This window comes from Oncorhynchus nerka, linkage group LG27 (assembly GCF_034236695.1).
Source record: "Oncorhynchus nerka isolate Pitt River linkage group LG27, Oner_Uvic_2.0, whole genome shotgun sequence".
Lineage (NCBI taxonomy): Eukaryota > Metazoa > Chordata > Actinopteri > Salmoniformes > Salmonidae > Oncorhynchus > Oncorhynchus nerka.
The window spans coordinates 48,257,887-48,284,997 of record NC_088422.1 but is presented as its reverse complement, the minus strand read 5'-3'; the positions used below and the strand labels follow the sequence as shown (position 1 = coordinate 48,284,997).

The following is a 27,111-nucleotide window of genomic DNA, read 5'->3' as shown; positions in this document are numbered from 1 at the left end:
CTGCCTTTTCATTAGATTCGTACCATCTCTATTTCAGCCTGTACAGGGAATATTATTATATTATATTTATTATATTTAATATTTTTACTGAATAAAATATTCAGCTCTTGTTTGTCAGATTTACCAGAGAAATGTTGCTAGGATTGGACCAATATTCCCTCTCCAGCATTTTAAGCTCTTTCAAGTTTATACATTTTCTGTTTATCTAATTTCTTAATGGTAGCTGATCTTTGTATCATTACTTTGCGTATGTAAGCTTTAAAAGCTTCCCAGACATGTACCTGTTTCGCACTATTGTTGTTTGTTTCAAAGAATATCGTAAAGTGTGTTTTAAGGAATTCAAAAAACGCCTCGTTCTGTAAGAGGCTGGTGTTCATTTGCCAATATTTCAACAGTCAGATCAATGGGTGCATGATCTGTCATAGCTATCGTGCCCACATTGTAAGCACCCACTTTATCTATGAGAGACTGTGAGATCAGAAAGTAGTCGATGCATGAATAAACAGTGTGGCTTTTTGAAAATAATGTGTAATTGATCAATCCAACCGCTCGCAATCTCCATATATCATAAAGACCAACATCTTTACACAGTATTTTAATTGCTTCTTGAGTTTGAGGTCCTGGTTAGACCCATTTTGGATTTATCTAAAAAAGCATCAGGGACCTGATTTATAATCCCCCCCAGTACCAGAGGAAAACCACCTAAATCCAGTATTATTTTGTTAAGTTGAAGGAAGAAGTCTGGGTCATCTTCATTTGGAGCATAAATATTTCCCAATTATTATATTTTGTCCTGAAATCTTTACAAGTAAAATCAAGATTCATCCCTCTTTGTCCTTAAATTCTTTTCCCACTTGAACATGTATACCTTTGGAGAGGTATGAAGGCCCTATACCAGGCTTTCATCCGTGTGAAGTGTCCCGAGGTCTTCCGGGCGCTGATGCTCCAACTAGAATTAGCACGTTTTAACAATGCCAAATATAGGCATGAAATGACAAATATGACATAGATGACATGAATCAATCAAAACATCCAACATAAAGACGGCTGATCGTTATTCTCGCAAAGAGAAGAGATTACCTTTCTCGTGAAGACTGATACATGAACTGTATAGATCCAAAAGACAGGAATGTAAACTGAGGTCAGCTACAAAAGAGAGACCGCTCTAAGTCATAATAATGATAAAATAAACTGACTAACACTTTGGCTTGTGCCCATCACTCATGGCACGAACACACCTGTCGTGGTCTATATTGACCCACTATTGCTGTTATTAGAATGAAAGCTTAATATATGTTTCTCCCCACTATAGCCATAATACAGAATGATATGCTTGGACTATAGTCCTGCTTAATCCAGTAGTATAATGATGCCAGCTGTAAAGCAGAAAGATAAATTATAGGCAGCATTCGTAGAATAAACACTCAATGAGACTGTTACTCATAACATGAAGTTATATCACCTTAGAGAAAAATGTTAGTCCATCCGTGATGAACCATAGCCTACCACGCTACACAATTTGTTTGGCCTCATTGATGTCCATGACACAATTCTTTGCCTCTTTTGGGTCTGTGAAACGACGTAATGATCCTCTCAAAGTAACCCAGAACACGGCAGGATATTGCAACGAGTATTTCAGTCCCCTTTTCATGCACATATGCCTCAAAAAGTCAGGGAAAAACTCCACTTTGGTCTCCTTCCATTGAAAAGTCCTACGCTCTTTGGCTCTGAGCCGGAACTTCTCCCTGTCAGTGTATCGTAAGAATTTCACCAGGATAGGCCGGGGGTTGCGTGGGGCTGGTCCTGGGCGCAGTGTCGTCGGTTTCCGATGTGTTCTCTCGATGGGCATGTTGTTAACTTAACATCCTCCTGTGTTTTATCAAATAGGTTGCGTAAAATGTCTTTAACACAATCTTCCATATTTATGTGGATTTCGGGTAACCCGCTGATTTGAAGTGTATGTCTCCGAATGTCATTTTCCTGGTATTGAAGTCGTTCTTCGATCAGTTTTTTCAACAGTGTCGTTTAGGCAGTTGTTCTTGTCCTCCGAGGTTGATGTCCTCTCTTCAGCATGTGTAACTTGGTTGTCGAGTGTGTCCACTTTTGCTTTCAGTGCACCCACTGTATGTTTTATTTCAGCCACAACTTCGCCCACCTGCAATTTTCTCTTCGAGATTTTTGTGCATTTCGCGAATCTCATTTAGAACTGGGTCACCAGGTTGTTTTTCTTCACCGTTTTCCTTGCTAGCTGCAGGTAGAGATGACATTTGTGTTTTTTGTCAAAAGTGTCTGCTTATGTGCATTTCTAAGTAAATTTACCATGTAACTGAAATTTTGGACAATTAAATAACAAAATGTGTAAATAGGCGTTGAATAATTAGTTAAAATATAGTTTGAGCTACAGTTAGCTGCTGCTCCTCGCCACATCGTTGCCGGAAGTCAATCATTTGCTCCTAACTGACTTGCCTAGTTAAATAACGGTTAAATAAATAAATAATTGTCCGAATAGCTTCGATACAGGATTGTGTCAAGGCAGAAATCTGGGGAAGGGTACCAAAAATAATATTGCATCATTGAAGGTCCCCAAGAACACAGTGGCTTCCGTTATTCTTAAATGGAAGTAGTTTGGAAACAGCAGGACTTTTCCTAGAGCTGGTCGCCTGGTCAAACTGAGCAATCGGGGGAGAAGTGCATTGGTCAGGGAGGTGACCAGGAGCCCGATGGTCACTCTGACAGAGCTCCAGAGTTCCTCTGTGGAGAAGGGATAACCTTTGAGAATGACAACCCTCTCTGCAGCACTCCACAAATCAGGCCTTTATAGTAGAGTGGGCAGACAGAAGCCACTCCTCATTAAAAGGCACATGACAGCCCGCTTGGAGTTTGCCAAAAGGCACCTAAAGACTTTCAGACCATGAAAAACAAGATTCTCTGGTCTGATGAAACCAAGATTTAACTCTTTGTCCTGAACGCCAAGCGTCATGTCTGGAGGAAACTTGGTGAAGCATGGTGGTGGCAGCATCATGCTGTGGGATGTTTTTCAGCGGCAGGGACTGGGAGACCAGTCAGGATCGAGGGAAAGATGAACTGAGCAAAGTACAGAGAGATTCTGTTATAGCCATCACTCTGGTTGTAATTCCGATTGTGTCCACAAGATGGCAGCAGTGTATGTGCAAAGTTTCAGATGGATAACTTGGAGTATGACTGATCCTCGAGTCTTTTAGTGTGAAGTCCCCATGTACATTTGGGCAAAAGGAGACATTCACATTCATACTCTATTTTTTTGCAAGAATGTCGTCAAATCTGTATACTTGGACTTTGATTTAGCTTTCCAAGTATTAGTAGCCATTTTATAAATTCAACATTTGCAAAACAACCAGTTTTCATAACTCTGAATATCCTTTATAATTTTTTTCCAACATGAAAAGGCATGCTGTCGTACAAGGTTAGAAGCTACATTTTACGACATAAACATGGTTTCCTGATACTCCCGTAAAGCCCAGATCATTGTCTATCTAGCTAGCTTTGTTTGACCCCGATTGGTGCTTATTTGACAAAGATAGATGTTCAAGTGATGGCCGCCCGCGCCATCGGTGTGCCATGAAGGCGTCGCTCTCTGATCAAATATGGTATCCTACAGGATATATTACACCCCTAATGAAATAGTGAAGTCTTGTTACCTTCTAGGATCTCTGAGGAATAGATACAAACGTGATTTGACTCGTTGAAACAATATTTAGGGTGAGATTTTCAGATTATTTTCTTTGCAAATTGAATGAGTGGAAATTTTAGCATATAAAATTATTTTATCTAACAAAACAACACTTCATGTTATCTGTGGGACCCTTTGGATAATAAATCAGAGCAAGATTTATGAATGGAAGTACACATTTCACCTTCAGAGGTGAATTTATCAAACCTATTGCGGTGAAAAAACAGTATTGTTGTTAGGAGCTCTCCTCAAACAATAGCATGGTATTTCTTACGCAGTAATAGCTACTGTAAATTGGACAGAGCAGTTATATTAACAAGAATTTAAGCTTTCAGACGATGTAAGACACTTCTATGTACCAACATTTGTTGATACTCTAAAATATGTAATCTTGACATAACGCGCTGAATGATTTGCAACTGTCCTCTCTGTGGTCACAGTTTTAAAAGTTATTAAATCTTACCTGGGCTAGTAGTCTATTAAACTTGGTTGTGGCCAGAGTCATGGAAGCTCTGTAGCCACAGTGATTTAAGCTATCTGATTGGGCAGCGCAGTAGGTGCACTCAATTTTAGTCACAGATTTGCCGGTCAGCCAGGTAGGCGGATTTTGTCTCATGGGGAAACTTTGCTTACCCGGTGCGCAAGACTTTTGAATCAAGTGCACCTACGGTAACAGTTTAACACAAATTGTAAAAAGGAGCGCCTTAATCGTTCGTTGACTTTTCTCCAGAAATATATGGTGATCGACTAGGAATGCCTTAAAGATCGACCATTCAATTGCAATCGACCGGTTGGCGACCACTGATTTAACGGATGCAGCAATACTATACTGAACAAAAATATAAACGCAACATGCAACAATTTCAAAGATTTTACTGATTTACATTTCCTTTGAGGAAATCAGTCAATTGAAATAAATTAATTAGGCCCTAATTTATGTATTTCTCATGACTGGGCAAGGGCCCACCCACCTCATGCTCATGACTGGGCCTTGGAGGGTATAGGCCCACTCACTTGGCAGCCAGGCCCACCCAGTAGGGAACCCAGCCAATCAGAATGATTTTCCCCACTAAACTGGCTTTATTACAGACAGAAATACTCCTCAACACCGTGGTCCTGGGCTGGCAGGGTACACGTGGTCTGCGGTTGTGAGGCCAGTTGAACGGCCTCAAATTCGCTAAAATGACGTTGGAGGTGGCTTATGGTGGAGACATGAACATAAAATTATCCGGCAACAGCTCTGGTGGACATTCCTGCATGCCAATTACACGCTCCCTCAAAGCTTGAGGCATCTGTGGCATTGTGTTGTGTGACACAACTGCACATTTTAATGGCATTTTGTTGTCCCCAGCACAAGGTGCACCTATGTAATGATCATGCTGTTTTATCAGCTTTTTATATCCCACACCTGTCAGGTGGATGGATTATCTTGGCAAAGGAGAAATGCTCACTAACAGTGATGTAAACATTTTAGAGAAATAAGATTTTTGTGCATATGGAAAGTTTCTGGGATTTTTTATTTCAAACATTGGACCAACACTTTACATGTTGCGTTTATATTTTTGTTCATCGTAGTTTCATCTCACTGTCATATTCTCAGCCGGATTTCGCTCTCTCAACATAAAAAAAAAAAACTAAATAATTTCATAGAATTGAACTGACCATTCATATATGATTTGTATATTCTCATAATATTTGTACTATATACTTGAGTTTGTCCTCAAAAGTGAGTATTATTATTTTTTTATTACCAGAAGGGTGAGTTCCTGACCTTTCTAAAACTATGCAACGTTACCAGTTACTGGTTATGGCCATCTCATGGGAGAAAAAAACGTGTTTGGGTATGTTTATTTTGGTGGAATATATATATATTTTTTTCCCCTATCATTCAACTGGTTAGTAGAAAACAAGGATCATGCTGATTAATGTGAAATAGCTTGTCCACTGGCAGCTCAGTGAAGACCAGGGCTCGCTCCAAACATTAGATTTATGACTGTCGGAGGCTGCCAGACAGTAACTTTTAAACCCCTCTGCTGAAGCGTGAGCGCCCATGAAACAACACTACTCAGCAGCCATGTCAGTGTGTCAAATGTCACCCTATCCCCTATATAGTGCACTACTTTTGACCAGGAACCATAGGGCTCTGGTCAGATGTAGTGCACTATATAGGGAGAATAGGGTGCCATTTGGGACGCATCTCATGTCTTACCATACGTCTTAGTTACAATGCTAATGCCCATTTAGCTATGCAACCCTGATTCGTTTAATTTATTGAAGCGGAAATTAAATCTGCTCACCCCCAAATAAATTAAATTTGGGTAATGAACTTTTGGAAAGCTTTTTGCATGAAGTCATCCTCCGGCTGCTGTGCGGTGGGACCCAATAAACTAAAGCAGTGATGGCAACAGATGGAGCTGGGGGTCCGTGGGGCATGTTTGGCTCGTCAAACCAGACCCAAGAATCCTCCTTAGTTCTATTAATGCTACAACAGCACCGTGTTTAATCAGTTCAAAACATCTTCAATATTTGTAGCTTTGGTGCTGTGAGTGAATGAGTGTTATTGGTGGCTAAAGTAATTAAACGTACGTTTATAAGTGGTCTAAAGTAGAGGAAGCAGATGAAATCCCCTCAATGTCACCTAGTGTTGGTGTTTATTACGGTCTTTGTTGGCCTGTCTTTTCTGATCATGTCTTATAGGTTTTCTGTTGTTGTTTTTGTAATGCATTGTTCGGAGGCACCAAGTTTCCTCTGGTAACCTAGTTAAGATGTGGCCTGAGTGCCGGTCTGTTGGTTCTATAATGCCAACTCCTTGTTGTCACTCATTGTCATCCCATGGCTTGAAAATAACAGCAATAGAGGTGGCAAGAGCACAAACAGATCTGGGACCAGCCTAGGAAATATGCATCCTTTCATATCTTCAGTAGTGGAGTGAATCGACCACCTTTGTCTGACCTACTTCCTGCAACATCACTTCCTGAGATGAAATTACTACTTGCTTTTGCTGTGTTCTGTTTCAGGGTGAGGGTGTTTGACCTGCGCACCGGCTCCTCTGTCACATCGCTGTATGCCCACCACATGGGCGTGACCTCCGTGCAGGCAGACGATTGGAAGATTGTGAGTGGCGGAGGTGAGGGATTGGTCTGCGTCTGGGAGATGAGGATGGGAGCTAAACTGTGGGAGATGCACAACAGGTGGGACAGCAGAGTTCTTTCTATTGGTTGCTCATACTTCTATTTGTTTCTCATACTTCTATTTGTTTGTTCCACAAAAGGCAGGTAGAATTCTTACATGTGCTATTCAGTACTTGAAATATAAAAATGTAAGTGTCTTGCCGTTCCTGTCACTTTCAAGTATGCATTGCTAAAATATTCAGCAATACGCAACATTTACCTATCAGGCTGACATTGGCAGCAAACCAAACAGGCGCATCAGTATTGATTGATCCCTTTTCAGCTCGTTAATGAATTTGTGTGTGTGTGTGTGTGTGAGAATTTGTGTGTGTGTGTGTGTGTGTGTGTGTGTGTGAAAATCAAATTGTTAGTAATAAAAAATGGTGTTTGTTGTTTCTCCCTCCTATCTGTTTGCAGGCACCCAGTCAGACACTTGAGATTCAACACTAGCACTCTGGTGACAGCCAACATCCCAGACGAGAAGTCTCCACGAGGGGCCTGCATCACAGATGACGACCTCACAGCCCACCGCAGGTCCCTAATAACACCACCCAAAATTCTAATTTATACATTTAGAGTTTAGCAAGATACTTGTTTATTTTACTGAAGATTCCATATTACACAGAGATCAGTGTCTGCATAGATGTGCCTTCAGAAAGTATTCACACCCCTTTACTTTTTCCACATTTGTGTTACAAGTTGGGATTAAACTGTTTACACTTGTTTTTTAAATGGTCAACGATCTACACAAAATAGTCTGTCAACATTTGTAAAACATGAATGAAAAATATAATACTAATATATCTTGACTACATAAGTATTCAACCCCCTGATTCAATACATGTTAGAATCACCTTTGACATCGATTACAACTAAATATTTTTGGGTAAGTCTCTAAGAGCTTTGCACACCTGGATTGTACAATATTTGTACGTTATTCTTTTTTAAATTCTTCAAGCTCTGTCAAGTTGGTTGTTGTTGGTTTTTTAACCTTTATTTAACTAGGCAAGTCAGTTAAGAACAAATTCTTATTTTCAATGACGGCCTAGGAACAGTGCCTGTTCAGGGGCAGAACGACAGATTTGTACCTTGTCAGCTCGGGGGTTTGAACTTGCAACCTTCCGGTTACTAGTCCAACTCTCTAACCACTAGGCTACCCTGCCGCAAAGTTTGAATAAAAAATTCAATGAAAAGCTTGATCATTGCTAGACAGCCATTTTCAAGTCTTGCCATACATTTAAAGCCAATTTAAGTCAAAACTGTAACTAGGCCACTCAGGAACATTCAATGTCGATTTGGTAAGCAACTCCAGTGTATATTTGGCCTTGTGTTTTATGTTATTGTCCTGCTGAAAGGTGAATTTGTCACAGTGTCTGTTGAAAAGCAGACTGAACCAGGTTTTCCTCTAGGATTTTGCCTGTGCTTAGATCTATTCCATTTATTTTTATCCTAAAAAACTCCCTAGTTCTTGCCGATGACAAACATACCCATAACATGATGCAGCCACCACCATGCTTGAAAATATGAAGAGTGGTACTCAGTGATATGTTGTGTTGGATTTGCCCCAAACATAAAGCTTTGTATTCAGGACGTAAAGTTAATTTCTTTGCCACATTATTTTGCAGTTTTACTTTAGTGCCTTATTGCAAACAGGGTGCATGTTTTGGAATATTTTAATTCTGTACAGGCTTCCTCCTTTAAACTCTGTCATTTAAGTTAGTATTGTGGAGTAACTACAATGTTGTTGATCCATCCTCCATCACAGTCGTTAAACTCTGTAATTGTTTTAAAGTCACCGTTGGCCTCATGGTGAAATCCCTGAACTTTTTCCTTCTCTCCGGCAACTGAGTTAGGAAGGACACCTGTATCTTTGTAGTGACTGGGTGTATTGATACACCATCCAAAGTGTAATTAATAACTTCACCATTGGAAAACCACCCTGGTCTTTGGGGTTGAATCTGTGTTTGAAATTCACTGCTTGACTGAGGGACCTTACAGATAACTGTATGTGTGGGGTACAGAAATTAGGTCGTCATTCAACTCACTTGGGCTCCCGAGTGGCGCAGCGGTCTAAGGCACTGCATCTGTGCTAGAGTCGTCACTACAGACCCTGGTTCGATTCCAGGCTGTATCACAACTTGCCGCGATTGGGAGTCCCATAGGGCGGTGCACAATTGGCCCAGCGTCGTTAGGGTTTAGCCGGGGTAGGCCACCATTGGGGGAAAAAAAAAAATCTTAACTGACTTGCCTAGTTAAATAAAATGATAATAATAAATTATGTGAGTAGTTAACCACATTTTTACTTTAAACTTTCCGTAGGGGTTGAATACTTATTGACTGACGACATTTCAACTTTTCATTTTTAATTCAAACTTTGACATTATGGGGTATTGTGTGTAGGCCAGTGACACAAAATCTTAATTTAATCCATTTTAAATTCAGGCTGTAACACAACAAAATGTGGAAAAAGTCCAGAGATGTGAACACTTTCTGTTTAATTCTATGAGAGTCTGTTTGTTGTTTTGTTTTTTAACTGCCCCAATTCTTGTGTGTCCACATTATAGACATAGGGGAGTGATTTGCCACTATGACTTCTCAGAGGACTCCACCTCCCAGGACCATGTTCTGCCCATCTGCAGGTCCAACTATGTGGAGTCATCTGGCTACAACTACAACATTGGCCTGGCCGTGCCCTATGACATCCTGTCTGGTTCTCACCCCTCCCACTGACCCTTATCACCAGCCCTTCAGACCCCTACTACTAGTACCATCAGCCCTGCAGACCCCTTCCACCAGCCCATGTTCTGCCCATCTGCAGGTCCAACTATGTGGAGTCATCTGGCTACAACAACAGCATTGGCCTGGCCGTGCCCTATGACATCCTGTCTGGCTCTCACCCCTCCCACTGACCCCTTCCACCAGCCCTTCAGACCCCTACCACCAGCCCTTCAGACTCCTTCCACCAGCCCTTCAGACCCCTACCACCAGCTCTTCAGACCCCTTCCACCAGCCCTTCAGACTCCTTCCACCAGCCCTTCAGACCCCTACCACCAGCTCTTCAGACTCCTTCCACCAGCCCTTCAGACTCCTTCCACCAGCCCTTCAGACTCCTACCACCAGCCCTTCAGACTCCTTCCACCAACCCTTCAGACTCCTTCCACCAGCCCTTCAGACCCCTACCACCAGCCATTCTGACCCTTACCACCGACCCATCTGACCCTTACCACCGACCCATCTGACCCTTACCATCAGCCCTTCAGACCCCTACCACCAGCCCTTCAGACCCCTACCACCAGCTCTTCAGACTCCTTCCACCAGCCCTTCAGACTCCTTCCACCAGCCCTTCAGACCCCTACCACCAGCCCTTCAGACTCCTTCCACCAGCCCTTCAGACTCCTTCCACCAGCCCTTCAGACTCCTTCCACCAGCCCTTCAGACTCCTTCCACCAGCCCTTCAGACTCCTTCCACCAGCCCTTCAGACTCCTTCCACCAGCCCTTCAGACCCCTACCACCAGCCATTCTGACCCTTACCACCGACCCATCAGACCCTTACCATCAGCCCTGCATACCCCTACCACCACCAGCTCTGCAGACCCTACAAAGCAAATCAGCTTTTATATATCCTTTTGATTTTTCAAACTGAATCTGATTTTTAATTAGTAGCTGTCCTTATTTTTAAAAGAAGCTCATGGTTCCTTGGACTGTTAAGGAGTTTGATTTAATCTGGCAATTTTTTCCCAGAGCAATGAATTCTGAATGGATTTCATCTTATGATGGGATCATGTTTTGTTAAAGATCCAGTGCAGTCAAACACGTGATTTTTCTGTGTTTTATATATATTTCCACATTGAGGTTGTGAAATTTGAGCATGATGATATTGCTCTTTTAGTGTTTGTTTAGCCTGTTTTGGTGGCATAGATGTTTGGTGAAATCACCATGTTGTAAATTAGTTAATAGAGCAATAAGAAAGATGGTTTCAAACCCCTGACAATAATAGCTTATTTTCAGTTTTCTCCTTACCACTCCGTTATTCCTAGCAAAATTCTTGCTTGAGAAATGTATCTTTGCTAAGAAGCTACTTCTGTTAATCTTTTACCATTTTACTGTGAAACAATCACAGTAAGTTACTTCATTTTTACCCAGAAATGATTTGATATTGAGATAGAAACTGCTGCATTGGACCTATAACTAGACATTGAAGTTGTTACTGACATCCTCCATAAATTGATGGGCAACAACGGTCACATGGTCCTTTCACTTAATTTACTTCAGTGGAATTGCAGGTGGCATTCTTATCTGTCTTCACAAGAAGATGGAAGCAAAACACAAGTAACTCCAACAATTCTTCATCTCATAATTTCTTTATTTTTAATTAATGACTACAATATGCGTATACATTATTGCAAAGGCTATTACAGGTTCTTTGGATATAAAGAACAATATTCATCCAATGTGTTTAAACATTTATTTTAAGGATCAATGTTTTCAGCATGAGTAATACATAAAAGTGGTTATTTGTAAGTGGTCTTTGATTTTAGAGGTTAGAATGGTGAGACTCCACCTGAAAGGACACAGGAATAATGAAGCTTGGTGAACTAAATAAATGGAGTCTTCTGTGTATTCTGAAGCACTGTCGGAATGCACTGTGCCCCACAGAGCCAGAATAAAAGTGACCCTGGATGCCAACCCCGGTCCTCTCAGTGATCCACATGGCGGGTGAACCTCTGTCTGTACTGTTATGTATACATAACGCTGACATGAGAGAGTGCGGAGGGTGGTAAATGAAGGGATTCATCTGGGGCACTGGAGGTGTATGTGTTTACTTTTAGCTGAAAGCATGTTAGTATTCAGTCACAGGCAAGCACTAAATACTGCAAGGACATTGCACAGCACTGAAATGGATGCAAATGTCTAACCCAAACCTTTAAAATATAGTTCAGCATAGTTTGTCATTTTAAAATGTACAACATACGGTATGTAGACAATATTGTACACTTACAGTGCCTTCAGAAAGTGTTTACACACCTTGACTTTTTCCACATTTTGTTGTGTTACAGCCTGAATTTAAAACTGATTGTTGACATTTTTGTCACTGGCCTAAACACAATACCCCATTATGTCAAAGTCCAAAGCTCGCCGCCATTGGACTCTGGAGCAGTGGAAAAGTCAAGGGGTATGAATACTTTCTGAAGACACTGTATATCACAGTGGATCTCCCATCAATCATTCATAAGTTTAAAAAAAGGTATTTGGCTTCATCTCAGAGGAAGACTGGAGAGATTCATTCTGTAAAAACATCAGTACCAGATGTATTTTAAAGGAGACAGGGACTCATTTTCCACATCGCATGGTTGCAGTGTCCATGTTTAAAAAGCGAACGTGCATCCTCGTCTCAATATCGAAGGTTTTAAGAATCTGTGGGGAGAACATGTAGGGGAATATAAGACTGATATGGCAGTATTCAATATATAAAGTATAGCAGTATATTAAGACACCAAATGTCACTGTGTTGTAATAGCATTCTTTTGCATAACTCAAAAGTGAAATGGCATTTCCTTTTTTCAACTAATATATCAATAACCAATTTGAATAGCTTGTGAAATGGGGAAGTGGGGAAGAGGTTGTACACAGTGTACAAAACATTAGGAACACATTCCTAATATTGAGTTGCACCTCTTCCCCCACCCAAACCCTCCCCTTTTCCCTCAGAACAGGCTCAATTCGTCAGGGCATGAACCCTCCTTGGTGTCGAAAGCATTCCACAGGGATGCCGGCCTATGTTGACAATGCTTCCCACAGTTGTGTCAAGTTGGATGGATGTTTTTTGGGTGGTGGACCATTCTTGATACATAGGGGAAACTGAGTGTGAAAAACCAAGCAGCGTTACAGTTCTGGCACCTACTACCATACACTTAAATATTTTGTCTCGCCCATTCACCCTCTGAATGGCACACATACACTATATATACAAAAGTATGTGTACAACCCTTAAAATTAGTGGATTTCGATATTTCAACCACACCCGTTGCTGACAGGTGTATACAATCGAGCACACTCCATAGACAAACATTGGCATTACAATGGCCTTACTGAAGAGCTCAGTGACTTTCAACATCACACCGTCATAGGATGCCACCTGTCAAATTTCTGCCCTGCTTGAGTTGCCCTGTCAACTGTAAATGCTGTTGTTGTGAAGTGGATACATCTAGGAGCAACAATAGCTCAGCCGCGAAGTGGTAGGCCACACAAGCTCACAAAACGGGACTGCCATGTGTGCCATTCAGAGTGCCGAAGCGCGTAGTGCGTAAAAATCGTCTGTCCTCTGTTGCAACACTCACTACCGAGTTCCAAACTGCCTCTCGAAGCAACGTCCGCACAAGAACTGTTTGTCGGGAGCTTCGTGAAATTGGTTTCCATGGCCGATCATCCGCACAAAAGTCTAAGATTACCATACGCAATGCCAAGCGTTAGCTGGAGAGGTGTAAAGCTCGCCTCCATTGGACTCTGGAGCAGTGGAAAAGCGTTCTCTGGAGTGATGAATCACACTTCACCATCTGGCAGTCTGACGGATTGGGTTTGGCGGATTCCAGGAGAACGCTATCTGCGCCAATGCTTAGTGTCAACTGTAAAGTTTGTTGGAGGAGGAATAGTTAGTTCCAGCGAAGGGAAATCTTAACGCTACAGCATTCTAGGCGATTCTGTTCTTCCAACTTTGTGGCAACAGTTTGGGGAAGGCCCTTTTCAGCAGGACAATGCCCCTGTGCACAAAGCGAAGTCTATACAGACACGGTTTGTCGAGATCTGTGTGGAAGAACTTGACTGGCCTGCACAGAGCCCTGACCTCAACCCCATCAAACACCTTTGGGATGAATTAGAACGCCGACTGCGAGCCAGGCCTAATCGCCTAACATCAGTGCCCAACCTCATTAATGCTCTTATGCCTGAATGGAAGCAAGTCTCTGCAGCAATGTTCCAACATCTAGTGGAAAGCCTTCCCAGAAGAGTAGAGGCTGTTATAGCAGCAAAGGGGGGTACCAACTCCATATTAATGCCCATGATTTTGGAATGAGATGTTTGAAGAGCAGGTGTCCACATACTTTTGGTCATGTTGTGTACACAATCCATGTCTCAAGGCTTAAAAATCCTTATTTAACCTGTCTCCTCCCCTTCATCTACACTGTTTGAAGCGGATTTATCAAGTGACATCCAATAAGGGATCATATGTTTCACCTGGTTAGTCTGTCATGGTAAGAGCAGTTGTTTCTAATGTTTTGTACACTCACTGTATACTGTACTGTATATACAACCATACCTGAAGAAAATTTTCAAAAGTGATTCCTTCATAGAATTCATCAGGTTCCTGAAAAACAAAGTAACCCAAATTTTAAAGGGGAAATCTACAATTGCTACATACATTTTTACATAGGGTTGCAAAGGGAGAGTATATTACTGGAACTTTTCAAATGTAACAGTAAACTACCAGAATTGAGTTAACTTTCAATGTTTCTTTGGAATTGTATAAAATGACATTTAGGGCCTTTTGGGTACTTGAGATGATCACGGGTGTCTAATAATATATGTCTCTCTGTGTGGCCTTATCACGTGTACAATATATGAAATAATCAAATAAAGATGATTAAAAAATAATAATAAATAAAATAAAAAATTATAGTATCAAAGCTGTACAAATTATCCGAAATATAAATCATCAACTTAGTGAAAACCATTGGTGTTTAATATTAAGGTTTCAGCATGAAATGTCCTTTTTATTTTATTGTACACACGTTATTGTTTGAACTGCAGTTTGCCACTTTAAGCAATAAGGCATGAGGACCTGTGGACTATCATGAATAACAGACGGCCAAGGGTTGTTCTTAGGCACGGCACAAAGCAGAGCAGTTCTTTGCACTTAAAAATAAGGTGTGGTTCACTGTAATCAATTGTGTTATCGTTGTATCTTACGCACTTTATGAACTCTTTGGTCATAAGGGTACGAACATTAGTGATTAAGTGATAACCCCCGTTACCATTTTGCCCATTGTGGTGCTCGCAACTTCCAGCATGGCGGCGTCTGCAATGGCCTTTGCGGTCTCCTGCCCGATTGTGCCAGCCTTAGACAAGAGCTCTTCTACCGCCTAGAGGAAGAAAAGAGCACACCAGGTGTGCTGACATAGGATCAGTTTTGCCTTTTTTTTATCATAATGAATCATATTACATGGACAAGGGAGAACCTGATTTTAATACAGCACTCCTACTCTGAGATGCTTTGTGAATACACGCCCTGGGGCCCATGGAGGATTATGGTGAGGAGAGAGTAGAAAAGGGCGGCCTTACCCGTCTGTACTCCTCCAGAGTGATGGTGCCGTCACTGTCTGTGTCATGCATGTTGAACACAACTGAAGACGAACAAGCAAAATAGGACATTTTTACTAACTATTTTATCCCCAAAGAGAGTGTAACAGGTCTCTACTATGATTTCTATTCATCATCGACTGGGAAGGGTTCCAGGGGCAGGATAGGGGCCTAATGGCTCATTTCACATCAGGGTGGATGAAGAAGTCATGATTATGAGAATTGGCTTTCTGAGCTGCATCCATGATAAGTATGAGCAAGACAGACTGGCTGGTCTACTCCAGACCCAATCTTGACTAAACTAGAGTATGATTAGAGAACTGAATCAATGTTATGATTCTATCTAGAATAGCCCTTATATAAAACATGCATGACTCAGTCAAGACCACACTAGCCCACTGAGCTAAAGCCTAGGCATTAGCTCTGGGCACAAACACAAGTCTCAGCAAAGTCACTCTACTCATCACCAAACCATACAGCGTAGTTTTTCCCGCCTCAGTTTCTCCCTCTCCTCCTCTGTGATGTGCATAGCTGCCGGACGAAAGTGAGACATGACCATAAGGAACTCCTCAAAGCCAATCACCTGGACCGTACCCGCCTCATTCTGACGGAGGTTTCTAAATCAAGTAAACACAGAGAGGCATTAGTCTGGTTAAACCAGACTAACCGGTGAGGTTACCATGGCTACAGGTATAGAGTTACATGTATATGTGAATTCACTCAGACTGCCCTGCGTTGAACATGCTTCAAAACTAAGGCCTTTACAGCATCACTGATTACCTCATAAACAAAACTGTCCTCTGTGTAAAAACATTGTTTTAACAGTTAATGACAGTAAATACAGTATGTATTAAACGAGAGATTTCAATATTGTACTTCGGCTATATAATCACCTTTTGTCAAAGAAGGCATTAATAATTTGAGCCCGGAGTGGATTGTTATCTAGAGCAGAGATGCTCGTCAAATCCTGTCGACTGCAAAAGAAAACATGACATGAAAATATGTTAGTAACAACTATATCATCATGTGATATGTTTACCGCCTTTTACCAAAGGCCAAGGTTACTGTTATTTTTTTTTTTTTTTATTTCACCTTTATTTAACCAGGTAGGCTAGTTGAGAACAAGTTCTCATTTGCAACTGCGACCTGGCCAAGATAAAGCATAGCAGTGTGAACAGACAACACAGAGTTACACATGGAATAAACAATTAACAAGTCAATAACACAGTAGAAAAAAAATGGGCAGTCTATATACAATGTGTGCAAAAGGCATGAGGAGGTAGGCGAATAAAACAATTTTGCAGATTAACACTGGGGTGATAAATGATCAGATGGTCATGTACAGGTAGAGATATTGGTGTGCAAAAGAGCAGAAAAGTAAATAAAAAAATAAAAAAAACAGTATAAAAACAGTATGGGAATGAGGTAGGTGAAAATGGGTGGGCTATTTACCAATAGACTATGTACAGCTGCAGCGATCGGTTAGCTGCTCGGATAGCTGATGTTTGAAGTTGGTGAGGGAGATAAAAGTCTCCAACTTCAGCGATTTTTGCAGTTCGTTCCAGTCACAGGCAGCAGAGTACTGGAACGAAAGGCGGCCAAATGAGGTGTTGGCTTTAGGGATGATCAGTGAGATACACCTGCTGGAGCGTGTGCTACGGATGGGTGTTGCCATCGTGACCAGTGAACTGAGATAAGGCGGAGCTTTACCTAGCATGGACTTGTAGATGACCTGGAGCCAGTGGGTCTGGCGACGAATATGTAGCGAGGGCCAGCCGACTAGAGCATACAAGTCGCAGTGGTGGGTGGTATAAGGTGCTTTGGTGACAAAACGGATGGCACTATGATAGACTGCATCCAGTTTGCTGAGTAGAGTGTTGGAAGCCATTTTGTAGATGACATCGCCGAAATCGAGGATCGGTAGGATAGTCAGTTTTACTAGGGTAAGCTTGGCGGCATGAGTGAAGGAGGCTTTGTTGCGGAATAGAAAGCCGACTCTTGATTTGATTTTCGATTGGAGATGTTTGATGTGAGTCTGGAAGGAGAGTTTGCAGTCTAGCCAGACACCTAGGTACTTATAGATGTCCACATATTCAAGGTCGGAACCATCCAGGGTGGTGATGCTAGTCGGGCATGCGGGTGCAGGCAGCGATCGGTTGAAAAGCATGCATTTGGTTTTACTCGCGTTTAAGAGCAGTTGGAGGCCACGGAAGGAGTGCTGTATGGCATTGAAGCTCGTTTGGAGGTTAGATAGCACAGTGTCCAATGACGGGCCGAAAGTATATAGAATGGTGTCGTCTGCCTAGAGGTGGATCAGGGAATCGCCCGCAGCAAGAGCAACATCATTGATATATACAGAGAAAAGAGTCGGCCCGAGAATTGAACCCTGTGGCACCCCATAGAGACTGCCAGAGGACCGGACAGCATGCCCTCCGATTTGACACACTGAACTCTGTCTGCAAAGTAATTGGTGAACCAGGCAAGGCAGTCATCCGAGAAACCGAGGCTATTGAGTCTGCCGATAAGAATATGGTGATTGACAGAGTCGAAAGCCTTGGCGAGGTCGATGAAGACTGCTGCACAGTACTGTCTTTTATCGATGGCGGTAATGATATCGTTTAGTACCTTGAGCGTGGCTGAGGTGCACCCGTGACCGGCTCGGAAACCAGATTGCACAGCGGAGAAGGTACGGTGGGATTCGAGATGGTCAGTGACCTGTTTGTTGACTTGGCTTTCGAAGACCTTAGATAGGCAGGGCAGGATGGATATAGGTCTATAGCAGTTTGGGTCCAGGGTGTCTCCCCATTTGAAGAGGGGGATGACTGCGGCAGCTTTCCAATCCTTGGGGATCTCAGACGATATGAAAGAGAGGTTGAACAGGCTGGTAATAGGGGTTGCGACAATGGCGGCAGATAGTTTCAGAAATAGAGGGTCCAGATTGTCAAGCCCAGCTGATTTGTACGGGTCTAGGTTTTGCAGCTCTTTCAGAACATCTGCTATCTGGATTTGGGTAAAGGAACCTGGAGAGGCTTGGGCGAGGAGCTGCGGGGGGGCGGCGCTGTTGGCCGAGGTTGGAGTAGCCAGGCGGAAGGCATGGCCAGCCGTTGAGAAGTGCTTATTGAAGCTTTCGATAATCGTGGATTTATCGGTGGAGACCGTGTTACCTAGCCTCAGTGCAGTGGGCAGCTGGGAGGAGGTGCTCTTATTCTCCATGGACTTCACAGTGTCCCAGAACTTTTTGGAGTTGGAGCTACAGGATGCAAACTTCTGCCTGAAGAAGCTGGCCTTAGCTTTCCTGAATGACTGCGTGTATTGGTTCCTGACTTCCCTGAACAGTTGCATATCACGGGGGCTGTTCGATGCTATTGCAGTCCGCCACAGGATGTTTTTGTGCTGTATTATAACAAGTATTATATTAAGGTTACTGTCAACAAGCATCAATTACATTGATACAGCCCTCTCACTAACAGGTAGGACAAATGTATCCTCTTACAAGGCACACCTCATATGTTTATGTACCAGACACAACAATACCATATTAGAAATACTTGATTCATTTCAAATGTCTCTAGTATAGGCTTATTGTAACGAACGGTATCAAGAAAATGTCCAGGATAAGTGGTCTTTGCAAGCAGGTTGGCTGCTAGGTAATGCGTTTACATATTACAGCATATCAATGACTGCCACCTTTGAAACCTGTGTTAAGGCCTCCAGAAATGTAAGTGTTATAAAATACCAAATGTTGCACTTACACTTCTAGAGGCATTTAACAAAGGCTTCCATACAGTGACTACATGGCAAAGGCAAATACTCAACCATTAAAGGTTTAAGACTTGCTTCCATTCCAATCTGTCCCCTATAGACATTTAATTGATGGGGTACTACTACTACATATCAATTAAATTGGTACAGCACAAATGTAGCCAGAAACAACAATACCATGCACCCACTAGTGGTCAAAAGGATTTTGGCACTCCAAAAATACAATACGGTAACGTATTCTTTGGGGTGGATTTACAAGCCATTTGAAATACAACAAAAACGTTTTCCCTCTTTAGAGGATGTGCTTTTATTTATTTTTTGACCTTGTACTCTTTGTGTGCCATTCTATTTTGTACATTCACAAATACAGTAAGTGAACTGCTACTATATTTTACGTAACATATTTGAAGGTAAATTCCAAAATACATCAAATATTTCCAGAATGGTTTTACAGTATATGAATAGATGGGATGGGTACCAGCCGATGATCTACTGTAAATATATGGTGTTGGTGACACTACCTTAGTGTCTCCTCATTCTTGCTCAGCTGTCTGAATCTCTTGTCGAGGTTGCCTATCTGCTCCAGGGAAACTGAATGGAAACAATCACAGTAGTTTGGAGAAGTAAATTAGCATTAGCAACTTAAGACTTATTAAAGGCATAATAACTTGAGGGTATTCCATTTCTAGATACCCCACCCTTCAAGACTAGCTGGATATCTTTACCAAATATTTTCTGGTATGGTATGTATTGGTTTTGTGTAAAACATGTAAATGACCTGTAGAAATGATGAACTTTGGATTCAGGTGCAAAAGGGTAGAGAACAGATAAACCTCTTCAGAAATGGCCAGAATTGTGATAACAATAGGCCTACGACACAATCAGCATAATGATTTTAAAAAAAAACATAATCTAGTGAGATTATATTGGCTTTCAAAGGGAACTTTGAATTATTGACTTCTTTGTGGGCTAATGTTCGAAATAAAGGATCACAGGGGGTTATATTTGCACAACATTTCAATGTTATGGTTGCAAGATACAGTTAAAGAACCACAGATTGTGATATTTTACTTTGAGTGCAAACTTTGCATACAATGGTGCTTATTTTGACTTCTCCTCAAAGGTGGAACATGCTTTGCCCTCACAGTGCTTGTTGAATGCACATAAGAATCATTTCATGGTAATAGAATGACGGCGAGACTCTATTTTTCACTTTAAAAGTATGCCAAACAAAAACCATTGATTGAAAGGACTACTTTTATCCATTTCTACTGACATTTTTACAAAAACACATTTACTCAAATGACAGTGCAGATTTGATAACATACTTAAGATAAAATCTCCCTCAGTTTTTTTGTGACCACATTTTCCAAAAATTCTGTTAAATATCTACTCCGAATGAAGACTTTTTCTGTTTGCCAAGACCCCTTGTCCATCTGTTTGACCAGAAATCAGTGCCTTATTCTACATTTTTAGGATGGAAAATAGTTAAAGAATGTATAAAAGCCTTAATAAAAAACAATATATAGACTCTTAGCTTTAATTTGACACCAAATTTGATGTACTCCTATGAACTTCACATGTTAGTGCTTATGGGACATGGAAATGCCCTTAACAAGATTGTTTGCAGTAGCAACAACTACTGAAGGTGAATGCTTCAGCAACCACACAGAACAATGCCACACACTAAACTATTGCACAGGCAGGTTTATAGACTTACGTGGGTGGTGTGTATGCAGCAATACAGCAATATTGCGTATTGCATTTCAAACTCTTCTGTTTTCCCTCTCAACCCTTTGAGTTGCATCTGTATTCAGCCAACCTTGACTTTGCACTGCAAGCTCATGGCTCAACTCTTAATCCATGTTTGTGAACAGAGGTATCAGTGCAATTACTGCAACAATGTAATCACAGGAAGGATAACAAATTTGTTAGTCATGTTTTCAAGCAGATAATAAAAATCCTTGAATTGCTAAATCCTCAAGCCTCTCAGGCATGGGCTTGTGTGTGGAATGACTTAAACAAAGGACATGTTGCTATAGTAGTATCAGTATTTATCAGACAAGGCCTAGACCTATAGGTATTTGTGAGACATTACATGAGTGTGTCGCCCAGGTAGCACAGTGAAACGGGGTCAGTTTTTGCAGAAATTGACCCACTATGCTATTTAATTTCTGCATCTTATGTCACACTGCTGAGTCTACCTTTTTAATGTATCGTCTCTACACTAACATCACAAAAAAGATCACTTTATTTTGATGGGTGTTTGTTTTGTTGAATTGAAAAAAGTAATAATTTAATAGAGTTGAAATGTTTACAAATTAGATGCTCTGAAATGAAAGCAACTTCCAAAAATGAACACTGATTATAGTGATATTATGTCTGATCTCACAAACAATGTAAAGAATGTGACAACAACAGTCATTAATGAGGCAGTCTAGACAGCGCAGGTTAGTGCAGATAGGCCTAGACAGAGCAAGTTTCTGGTGGTTTCAGCCCGGTTTCAGCCCAGTTCCACCCATTTATGTTAATGTATGAATACATTGCATTCGGAAAGTATTCAGACCCCTTTAATTTTCCACATTTTGTTACGTTACAGCCTTATTCTAAAATGGATTAAATCGTTTTTTTCCTAGTCATCTACACACAATACCCCATAATGACAAAGCAAAAAAAGGGGTTTAGACATTTTTGCTAACTTATGTAAATGTGACATTTCAGTCTTTTATAAGTATTCAGACCATTTACTCAAAACTTTGTTGAAGAACGTTTGGCAGCGATTACAGCCTTGAGTCTTCTTGGGTATGACACTACAAGCTTGGCACACCTGTATTTGGGGAGTTTCTCCCATTCATCTTTGCAGATCCTCTCAAGCTCTGCCAGGTTGGATAGGGAGCGTCGCTGCACAGCTATTTTCAGGTCTCTCCAGAGATGTTCGATCGGGTTCAAGTCCGGGCTCTGGCTGGGCCACTCAAGGACATTCAGAGACTTGTCCCAAAGCTACTCCTGCATTGAATTTGCTGTGTGCCTAGGATCGTTGTGCTGTTGGAAGGTGAACCTTTGCCCCAGTCTGAGGTCCTGAGCGCTCTGGAGCAGGTTTTCATCAAGGATCTCTCTGTACTTTGCTCCATTCATCTTTACCTCGATCCTGACTAGTCTCCCAGTCCCTTCCTCTGAAATACATCCCCACAGCATGATGATGCTGCCACCACCATCCTTCACCGTAGGGATGGTGCCAGGTTTCCTCCAGGCGTGACGCTTGGCATTCAGGCCAAATAGTTCAATCTTGTTTCATCAGACCAGAGAATCTTGTTTCTCATGGTCTGAGAGTCCTTTAGGTGCCTTTTGGCAAACTCTATGAGGGCTGTCATTTGCCTTTTACTGAAGAGTGGCTTCCGTCTGTCCACTCTGCCATAAAGGCCTGATTGGTGGAGTGCTGCAGAGCTGGTTGTCCTTCAGGAAGGTTCTCCCATCTCCACAGAGGAACTCAGAGGGCCCTTCTCCCCCAATTGCTCAGTTTGGCCAAGCGGCCAGCTATAGGAAGAGTCTTGGTGGTTCCAAAGTTCTTCCATTTAAGAATGATGGAAGCCACTATGTTCTTGGGGACCTTCAATACTGCAGACATATTTTGGTACCCTTCCTCATATCTGTGCCTCGACGCAATCATGTCTCAGAGCTCTACGGACAATTCCTTCGACCTCATGGCTTGGTTTTTGCTCTTACATGCACTGTCAACTGTGGGACCTTATATAGACAGGTGTGTTGCTTTCCAAATCATGTCCAATCAATTTAATTTACCACAAGTGGACTCCAATCAAGATGTAGAAAAAACTCAAGAATGATAAATGGAAACAGGATGCACCCTGTTTCCCGACATTTCAATTCTCATAGCAAAGGGTCTGAATACTTATGTAAATAATAAATACATTTGCAAAAAAAAAATCTAAAATCCTAATTTTCATTTGTCATTATGATGTATTGTGTGTAGATTGCTGAGGAAAAGGTTTTATTTAATCCATTTTAGAATAATAAGACTGTAACGTAACAAAAAAGGGAAGGGGTCTGACTACTTTCTAAATGCACTGTATATGCAAATACTGTACACCCAGTGTATTTATGCAAATGATGCACTTATTTGTATTTATTTTAACACATAATATTTACAAAATACCTGATTACCATTTGAAAATGTTTATATTAGTTTATTCTAAGAAAGAAAATGTGACATTTGACAATAAATTGAATACCTGAATTCCCACCAAAATCCTTCAACCCTGATTCATTATTTGTCCGTGCCAGTAAAATGTTTTATGTGCTATAATACAGTCAATATCTGATGGATTAAAAACATTGTAGTTTGGAGTATCTTCATCCATTGTTCGATTGGTCAACTGTTGCATTTATTAAAATAGTTTGTAAAACATTTGAACAATTTTGATGACCGTTGCTACTGTGCTCGCTCAATCAGCCTAGATGATTTTGCATTCAACAATTTTACTTTGGCCAACTGTAGAAAACTAAACGTAGGTATGAGTTTTTGGTTGTTTAGTCAAATAAACAATACCCATTTCTAGCTTATCTTTCAAAAAAATTTAAAAGTTATTTCAGAATATATACCTGGCTAACTTATTGATCCTGCTTTGTAGTATACCCCTCAGAAATGCAATAGTTATTTCTGGTTGTTTATCAAGTTAGCAGGCTAACTAGTTGATCCTGCTTTGTACAGATGTAGGATCTTAATTTGATCACCCTATTGCAGGATGACTTTCCAGCAATGCAGGACATTTTTTAATTGTTATTGTATTTGAGGTTTAAAAAGGCTTCTGAAGTTAGAAATGTCTAATTGTAAATTACAAACTTGATTTTCCCTTACGAATGTATAAAAGAAAACATATCAACCCCTACAAAAACGTCCATTAATTATAATAATCCACATAATAATTCACATTTCCTTTTGGTGCAGGATTACTTTCATGCTGAAGCAAACTGGATCAAATTTAAGATCCTACATCTGTAGTATAACCCTATGGTCTTCATATTCTGCTTTGGCTAATGAACTGAAGCAATGTCTTAGCTCGATGGTAAAAGCTTTCTTTATCTCAGGCAAGGTGTTGATGTTGAATATTTTCCACCCTTGTTTTACAGCATTTGTGGCTCACAGCTTCCACCAGGTAGTGGTTGCTGTTGACATCTGGTGGTGGACCTTGTCATCCTATAGAGACCTTTGGCAAGTCTCGTTGATATTGATGTGGTCGATTTGGTTGACAGTGTGAACATCTGGGGATCTTCATGTTCATTTATGGATGTCTTTGTGAGGGAAGAGTGTGCCACCAATCACACAGCTGTTATTGAGGAAGAAGTCGGCAAGCCTTTCACCGTTGTTATTGACGGTCCCACAGCCGTGTTGCCCCATGGCCTGCTCATAGTCTGTGTTATCGGCTCCAACCTTCGCATTCATATCTCCAGTTATCAGGAACACATTGTATTGTGGGACATTGGATACTGCTTGCAGTAGCTTCTCATACCAGTCATCCTTGTCCTCTTCCTCTGTCTCGTTGGTGGGGGCATAGCACTGCAGGATGGTGACCTTGCAGTTGAATATTGCTCTGATAAGCTGGTCACTGATGGGTTCCCATTCCAAGAGAGATTTGGCAGTTGTTTCGCTAACAATGAGAGCTAAACCACTGGGGTGGGCATCGTCCTTTCCTGAGAAGAAAATTGTTGAGCCATCACTTGTCACCTTGCGCCCTTAACCAGTTCATCTGCTTTCACTTACACACGGGATGTCCACATTGTACTTGTCTATCTCTCTGATAACTTGAGCTGTTTTTGAAGTTTCAAACATGGTGCAGACGTTCCATACTCCAAGACGGACGGTAGTTATGGGCCCTAGAAAACTCCTCAACGAGCTCCCGATTTCCAGGGTATGGCTTTCATCTAAAGCCGTGAAAATGCCTACAGATTGGCAAAAGTTTCCTGAATTTTGGAAGTTGTTGCGGTTTCTGTAACATGGTGGTTTTTACTGGGTGGGGTTGTTAGCCCCACGCCCAACCCCCAACCTGGAGGGCCAGGTGTTTTGTCTGGCCTCTCACCTGGAACCTGCCCAGCATGGTTGAACCTTCCTGAGATCGAAACCACACCTGTATAGCTTTCAGGATCACTGAAAAACACAAGCTTCCCCACAAATGCCATGGAAGCAGCACTCAGGGAAGACATGGTTATGAACTTCAGTTCAAATACTTGCATATCATTCAGCTGCATAATGCGCAACATGTTTCTTCACCATTTTCTTACTTTAGGAGTTATCACACTCTGGATAACCAACATGCTGTATTAAGTTATTACACGTATTACAATCTAAACATTTTATGTTGAACATTGGAAATCAGAGTATTGCTTTATGTCTTGATTGACCTCTCTCATCCTTCTACACTGTGGGAGGAGGAAGCACAGTTCTCCCATTTATAACAGAAGCCAGCTGATGAGAATGAACAGATCAATGTTTCAAGCACAACAAATGTTGTTGTAACAGACCAAATTTGCAGAACATCATCCTATCACAAATGGGTAATTAATCCACTTTTAAAAAACATATATTTTTTTTACCCTTGTCACTTCCAAAAATAGTGTGATATTTGACTGTCAATGGATTTGAGTTACATAATTTACAGTAATACTGCACTCTAAATCATCACAAATTCTACTCCAATAGGAAATTCACCATACATGGCACCATATTGGCAAGTAGCATGGCATTCAATTCAACTTGTTAAATAAACAGTTGTCCATCTGTCCTTTAAGCTTTTTGGAAGGAGTAGCCTACCACTCTTAGATTTTTAATGGAATGACAGAAGGACAATCCAACTATTGTCTATTCATGTGAAAACAGCTACAATACAGTGTCTTATTGTATGCTCTTCGGAAGACTCACTACAAAGCCATTCATAATTCCAGTTTGAACTATGAAATTGAGGCATTTATGCTATTTGTCCCTTCATCTAAGGATAAGCTATTTATTTTCGCGACAAGATCAAATTCGTTTTTTGTGTGCATTTGATAATAATCCAATAGAAACAGTGTAATCTAAGTGCATCGAGGACGTCGTCCCCAACCTGACAACACACCCCAACCAGAGGCCATGGATTACAGGCAACATTTGCACTGAGCTAAAAGGTAGAGCTGCCACTTTCAACGTGTCCGCCCCCCCCTCTCCCCTCTTTTACGCTGCTGTTATTTCTGTTTATCATGTATGTATAGCCACTTTAACCATACCTACATGTATATACTATCTCAATTAGCCTGACTAACCGGTGCCCCCGCACATTGGCTACCCGGACTATCTGCATTGTATCCCACCACCCCTTTTTTACGATACTGCTACTCTCTGTTTATCATATGTGCATAGTCACTTTAACCATACATGTACATACTACCTCAATTAGCCCGACTAACCAGTGCCTTTATATAGCCTCGCTATTAATATTCACTGTCTTTTTTATTATTCAGTCTTTTTACTGTTTTTTATTTCCTAACTTCTCTATTGTTCAACAATACCAATGTTTTACTTTTAAAAAATTGCACTGTTGGTTAGGGCCTGTAAGTAAGCGTTTCACTGTAAAGTACCTGTTGTATTCGGCGCACGTGACAAATACATTTTGATTTGAATAACACTTATAGTTTGAGCATAATATAGCCCAGGCTACTTACATCCAGTTCGATCAGCCAGATCTTGGAACTCATGTTCAGTGCGCGCAGACTGCGAGGCTCCCATTGCGGTTTTTCCCCAAAAGAGCGACTCTTGCGCATTGAAATTATTACAAGAGTGTACTACGATTTTTGCCGCAGGTGAATCTACGAGTTATATGGACTTTTCGCGCTCCCACTGTACTGTGCTCCCTACCAACTAGCGATTCCCTCTGCTGTCATAAAGAAGTTAGTAACACATGCACTCTTTATTATGGTCTGTCGGGAGGGATGCTTTGCTGTTATCCCCAAGGTCCTAATCTCCCGTGGGCAGATTCTGCGTGTAGTTAGTTGACCAATAAATGTCACTTTTGGGATTACCAAGGTCCTGAACACATTTGTCCAGAAGTGAATGCAGAATGAATTCAATTAAT

General features: G+C 41.3%; 2 protein-coding genes across 2 annotated transcripts in view; one reads left to right on the top strand and one right to left on the bottom strand.

Annotated features, from left to right (window-relative positions):
- Positions 1 to 12,298, top strand: part of fbxw8 (F-box and WD repeat domain containing 8) — a 38,997-nt gene extending 26,699 nt beyond the window's left edge. The window contains 3 exon segments of the mRNA XM_029638447.2: positions 6,727 to 6,900; positions 7,297 to 7,413; positions 9,444 to 12,298. Coding sequence (XP_029494307.2) covers positions 6,727 to 6,900; positions 7,297 to 7,413; positions 9,444 to 9,609 — 457 coding nt within the window. The 3' untranslated portion in view covers positions 9,610 to 12,298.
- Positions 12,212 to 26,906, bottom strand: LOC115111911 (calcineurin B homologous protein 3-like). The gene is made up of 8 exons (XM_029638448.2): positions 26,702 to 26,906; positions 19,516 to 19,585; positions 16,126 to 16,206; positions 15,710 to 15,849; positions 15,215 to 15,276; positions 14,908 to 15,015; positions 14,193 to 14,240; positions 12,212 to 12,295 (listed from the first exon to the last, which is right to left on the bottom strand). The coding sequence occupies exons 1-8, from the start codon at positions 26,763 to 26,765 to the stop codon at positions 12,212 to 12,214; spliced, it is 657 nt and encodes a 218-aa protein (XP_029494308.1). The 5' UTR covers positions 26,766 to 26,906.
- Positions 26,907 to 27,111: the final 205 nt, after the last annotated feature.

Excerpts from the sequence above, each read along its gene's own strand:
- LOC115111911 (XM_029638448.2), bottom strand. The coding sequence starts at position 26,765 with ATGGGAGCCTCGCAGTCTGCGCGCACTGAACATGAGTTCCAAGATCTG. Across the intron at positions 15,850-16,125 it reads AATGCCTTCTTTGACAAAAG|AAACCTCCGTCAGAATGAGG; the intron begins GTGATTATATAG and ends TACTTGATTTAG. Across the intron at positions 15,016-15,214 it reads CTCTGGAGGAGTACAGACGG|GCGGTAGAAGAGCTCTTGTC; the intron begins GTAAGGCCGCCC and ends TTCTTCCTCTAG.